At 36.4% G+C, this 6,192-nt stretch overlaps 1 protein-coding gene across 1 annotated transcript; it reads right to left on the bottom strand.

Moving 5' to 3' along the window:
• Positions 1-892: 892 nt before the first annotated feature.
• On the bottom strand, positions 893-5,377 carry LOC112506391 (protein FAR1-RELATED SEQUENCE 5-like). Its single transcript, XM_025110399.1, has 5 exons — positions 4,698-5,377; positions 4,328-4,586; positions 3,675-4,244; positions 3,112-3,585; positions 893-961 (listed from the first exon to the last, which is right to left on the bottom strand). Exons 1-5 carry the CDS (start codon positions 5,375-5,377, stop codon positions 893-895), a joined length of 2,052 nt encoding a protein of 683 aa, XP_024966167.1.
• Between the last annotated feature and the right edge of the window lie 815 nt (positions 5,378-6,192).

The following is a 6,192-nucleotide window of genomic DNA, read 5'->3' as shown; positions in this document are numbered from 1 at the left end:
TGGAAATTAAAAGACAGAAATGTAAATTGCAGTAAAGTAAAGACTGAAATGTAAATGACTGAAATGTAAATGACTGGAATATAAATACTGAAATATAAAAGACTGAAATATAAAAGACTGAAATATAAAGGACTGAAATATAAATACTGAAATATAAATTACTAATAACTAAATAATATTAATTATATTAATCTAATAATAATAATGGAAGAGAAAGTACATGTTGGGAAGATAAATAATACTTTGATGGATGGATGGATGATGGTACTTTGATGAGAAAGCCTTGGGAAGTGGGTTGACTTTTGGGGAAACTTGCAAGTCAAGTAACGAAACTTGCAAAAAACAAGTTTCGTTAAGAAGACCGGAAGATCACTTGCAAAGTCGTAAAAACTTTTTATTTAAACTACGTAAATTAGCCGTAAGCCACAAAGGATGAGATTCGATGTAAAGTAACGACGATCGACTAAATCGTAACTTGAAATAAAAGTAAGAAAACGTCACGTAACAGAAATGAGATGAAGATTTAAAGATGAGTACTTAAATTAAACTTTAAGAAAGAAATTACAACTACAAAGATAGAATCGTGAAAAGTCAAAGAGAACCGAGGCTTAGAACCGAAAGCAAAGTTCTTGAAAGCAACTTACAAAAGATTATCCATAAATCTCCCAAAAGTATTTGTGAATAAGAGAATTGGTTACCAAAAGTGTGTTTAAAACAAAGCCTAAGGCTTGTATTTATAGTCCAAGGAAGGTCCCAAAGTGGGTGCCAACTAATAAGACAAAAAGCCTCTTCAAACTGGGCTTTGACCAAGCCCAAGGCTGTTGACCACGCCTCCCTACTGGATCAGCCCAAAAATCCACGCCCAAGCACTTTTCCAGCTCTCGGACAGGTCCTACAGGACCTTGCCACTCCTGGTCCTGTAGGACTGCTGCAGGACTGAGCCCAAAAAAAGATCAAAAACCTGCAAAAACAGAGAATTAACATTAGATATACTATGTAACTACTAATATATGAAAAAGGCATAAAAAGACTCAATTAGGACATTAATGGGCAAATAAAACAAAGGAAAATGATGTAATAAGGTTAATAAATTAACACTTATCAGTTGACATTATGATATTTCTAGTTTTTTTTTAACTTTATCCTCTACTTCAGTTATGTTAGGGAAACAGTTTATGGACATGAACTTACATCCTGTTTTTTGAAGTGAAGTATGTCTTTGAATCCATGAATATTTGTGTATGTTTTGATATACATCACAGTTTGACCATGCATTGATGTACACGGGACGTTCACATGAACACCAACATGGGCACACATGTCCTGTCAGTTCGCACTTAGCCAAAAAATTTCTATGTTCGATAATCAACGAACCGGTTGTCCACCACGACGTCCGGGGTTAAATGTGTTACAGAAAGCATGTCATATTATGACATCTTCAGGTAGTATGTATTTTACGGTAGCACTATTATTTACGATTCAAAATTTTCAAAAAATACGTGCTTTGTGTATATATTTAGTTACTGACATTACGATCTTTAGTTCAATTGTGCTAGTCTTACCGATTATCTTTTTTCATGGATTGTACTGGGGCATACAAAGTACAAACATTAAATGATTCATGGGTTGTGTTGGTGCAACTGGTATGGGTGTTCATCTCCTTCCGTATGTGTATGAGTGTTTTTATATTCAATAGTGCCTATTTGTGGTCATGTAATCTGATTTGATCTTATGGTCTGACAGCAACATATATAGAACATCTGGAACAAGACGGCTGACAATATACTCTAATTGCTATACATACATGTGTTTGTTTGTAAAACATCGGAACGATGTGTTCCTTAATAATTTAGATCTGGTTCTAATTTTGTATCTAAATTTGTATGCCTTAGAACCGTATGATCAAGATTTTGTACCTTATCATTATGAACCCCTTTAAACTAAGGGTACTTTGCGTGTTTTTGGATTTTAATAGTTCCAAAAAATACTTGCTTCGGTCTCAACTATTTCGTACGCCATTCAATTATTAATCACGCGTCGCTAAATAAGACTACCAAGATATGAAGTTGTGCAACATCAATCTGGATGAAACAAAATGTGTGTTTGTATTATGTCGCACATGTGTTTTTTTTTTTTTGTAAGGGTGTCTGGGCCAAAGCCCGACTAATCCCTTGCAAATTTGGAGGCTAAACATGGCCCCACTTAAATGTCGCCAACAGTCCACTCCCAGGGCTCGAACTCGGGTTCATGACTATGTCATGCCCAAGCCTTTACCACTAAGCTGGAAGGTCTTTGACTGTCGCACATGTGTTCCAATCTCGTAATCTACATTTATCCACATTTTCATACGTCATAAGTGACTCTTTCAATAATTGTTTTGTAATTGCAGTATGCGACAATAGAACAATCTGGCATAACAAATTGTAATCGATGAAAGCCCTGACACCTAGACACTATATCATTTTTTGATAGGATAACATTTGATTGCTGAATTTGCGGGTAAGAATGGGTTGGATGCCTCCAGAGATAGTTGAGCTAGTCAGGTGCGTTCCAACCTTTTTGTTTCAAGATACAATTATTGTCAATATCTGTGTACATGTAGCATATTAGTAGATGTTCATACATTTAACTATAGAAACTTTCATCTCGGAAAGTTGATGAAAGTATATATGTTCATGTCAACTATTCGGCCTTCGCGCCACCGAGACAGAAAGGTTATACACGGTGTCACATACACGGTGGAATCATAATTTGATATATCAAAAAACACATCTTGAACGGCACATAACATGTCGAGAACACTAAACGGCATAACCAATAGCCTTAATAAAAACCATTTAACTGAAATCTAAACTATGATGGATAAGATACTAATAATAAAGTGTAGTTACATATCGTATCCAAAACATAAGACGACGATGTCGCACGAACATATGTAAGTTTGACATCAACAACTAACACCAAAAAGATAACAAATTCTAAGTAATTGAATGCTAACTAATCTATCAATTATGGGTAATTACGTGAGTCGTGGCCACTATGTTGTCCACACATTGCACATTTTTGTTTTGCTTTTTTGCTATTAGTCTGTATTTTCTCAGATACACTTACCAGCCTCTTACCAGTGCCACAACCCTTGTTCCATAATCCAGATGGTGGTAGAATGTCCACCTCATCAGGTATGGAAACACCTAGATGATCTCTAATCGCATCCAACTTCTGTTGGGATGGATCTTCGTATGGAACTTCCTTCTCTATATCAACCATGAATTTATCAAGATTACGCCCCAATCTAGCCAATATAGATTTATCATTGCGGGCGATGCTTATTATGTCGTCGACGTTGGAATATACATCAATTATACACTTATCTTTCTCGGCATCAACCTCCCCATAACGAACTCTTGCGGATTGTATCTGTACTGGAAATAATTGTCGTTTCCATCGATGTAAGATGTATTTTTCCGGAATGCATTCAACTTCGTCGTTTATCAGTACCTTGAACGCGTGACGACAAAAATACCCGTTACGCGTAAATAGGTTGCAATCGCATTCGACTGTGTTTGTTGAGTAATTACGGCACACCTGACGTGAAAAAAGGGTACAAACAACAGCAGTCAAGATAAAATTAAATAACATAGTAACCATTGTGTTGTGAGTTAGGGATATGATACCAGATACGTGATGCTGTCAAATGATTTCTTGGTCTTGTGGCTTATCATGAATGACTTGAAATCATCCCGGCATTCGACGATCTCAATAGCACAAAACCATACAGCCTTCTTTATTTTCTTTTGGATGTAAAAAAACACGTTTCGACTGTATATACTTGATGCATTACTTTCTAAACGCAATGGAGTAACAAACTTCGGATTAGTGGTTCTCGTCACTGTTTCATGAACAGATTGTCTGTATCTTTGTTTCTCTATATCTACGTCGTAATTATTAAGGAATTGAACCAAATCAAACCAGAACGATTCGTATATATTAATATACGAATTTGAACTCTCAGATCTTAAGGTTGTTTTCATTAGTCCAGACATCTGCGTGTCCTTATAATAGGCAGGAATCCATGAGTGTCGGATTTCATACATCTCTGTGAACCAAGTATCGTCACCTAGATTGTATTGATCTATCATCTCATGCCAACGACTCTCGAACTCTGTTGGGCCAATATGTATGTTCCATACGAGCTTGTTGATAACTTTATTGAACATAGGATCTTGATTTAGGGCGACACTAACCTACGTGTACAAGGCTTCAACAAATGAAAGAATAACACGAAAACCTTATTTAAAGACAATAGCATTCAATATATACTACTTACCTTTGAAGGCACCTTCTTCATAATGTGCCACATACAGAGTCTATGCTTGGCTTCCGTAAACACCATCGGAATAGCCTGCTTCATTGTCGAACATTGGTCTATAATCACGAAAACTGGTTGCTTCTCATGACATTTTAGAAAAGCCTTTAGAACCCATGTAAAGTTCTCAATTGTCTCGCCACTTATTAGAGCGGATCCGACAACAACGGACGCCTTATGATTGTCAACAGCCAAGAAAGGAACGAAAATCATTCCATGCCTGAAACACATGTCAAATATTATGCATATCTATTTGTAGCCACGTCATATGCCCATAAAAATATCAAAGCATTATGAACTTCAAAAATTGTATTGCACTTGGGAATCTTACTTGTTCGTGCGAAAGATCCCGTCAAACGATATGACATCACCGAATTCTTTGTAGTTAATTCTAGCAACTTCATCTGCCCAGAAAGTTGTGCTCGGCTCCTGTTCATTGCACTTGTATTCGAAAAAAACGGGGACAATATCTTGTCTGTTTGATAGTTTATTGATCAACATCTTCGCGTCCTTATTCCCAACACAAGCAACAGCATCCCTCTTAAAATTCTTGAAGTCAATTTCAGAAATTCGAGTATGCTTAAATCCCCCGTTCAATGCCGTTTGAATACGGTGAGCCCTTCTCGCACCAACACCAACTTTGTAACTCGAGCTATTTAGGACAGTTTTGAAATCTGTATACTTCATCTGTCTATTCTTCCGAGAGAAACGATGATCGTTAATATTGAACAATGCACGGTTATGTGTCTCCACAAACTCATATATCTCGTAACAAGCCCTATCTTTCATCAAATGGATTTTTATACATGCATTACAACCACACCGTTTGAGGTTCGTATTGCGGTATCTCCTCTCACCGGGATGCATCTCCAACGAATCAAAGTTCTTTTTATTTGGGTTTCCCTCCCTGCTGCACACAAACCACCTAGCTTGAATGTCGCTGTGCTTGTTCGGTTTTTTTTCATGTATACGAACATCAAAGCCGGCATTGTCCGCGTAAGCCCTGTACATATTTTCAACCTCATTTATAGATGCATATTGTGCGTTGGTCTATGGCTTAAGCGTGTCATCAACATTTGGGATAAAGAAACTTTATTCCTTTTTAACTCTCGCCTATATCATAATCAACTTCTTGTTGTGGAGTGATATTATCAAGACCTGATGGAAAACAAGTAGTTGGTCTTTGAGATTAAGTTAGTATAACATGAATGGAGTGTTAAAGAACAACAACCAGGTGGGTATAGTGAAACTCACAACAACATGAAATATATATCTTATTTGATATGTCGAACATATGAAATTATTAATATTGTCTAGATATACCAACTGTAAACAGATGTTGAGATGGTTTGTGAACAATACTAATTAAAAATGTCATTAATCTACAAATAGACATGTTAGATATGTAGATACAGCGCGTTGATATCAATGTTTCCACATCCAAAAACTAACAAACATAATCTTAGTGCTTCACTATCACATAACACTGTCATGTTAGTCTCTGTTCAATGAAGTGGTTGTCAACTAACACAACAAATTCACAAATATATGACCCTACACATTATATGATGATCTAAGCACTAACATGTAATTGACTCATACAACCTCATACCCGGCACAGTTCTTAGCCAATGCATCAATGTTTGTTATGAGTCAATATTTGTACAAGAGATTAACTTGTACACATATAAAATACAGATTTAGTCTATCAGCTTATTAAGAGGGTAACAAACAGTAAACATTTGGTGCGTCATACGTAAGAGTGTCACCCTACCATATCCTATTAACGACTCATTAGGTTTAACGATATGTAGAAGACTGCAGTT

The sequence above is a fragment of the Cynara cardunculus genome, assembly GCF_001531365.2.
Source record: "Cynara cardunculus var. scolymus isolate 2C chromosome LG 1, CcrdV1, whole genome shotgun sequence".
NCBI classification, from domain to species: Eukaryota; Viridiplantae; Streptophyta; class Magnoliopsida; order Asterales; family Asteraceae; genus Cynara; species Cynara cardunculus.
The sequence above is the reverse complement of the archived record's forward strand: the minus strand, read 5'-3'. Positions and strand labels throughout refer to the sequence as shown.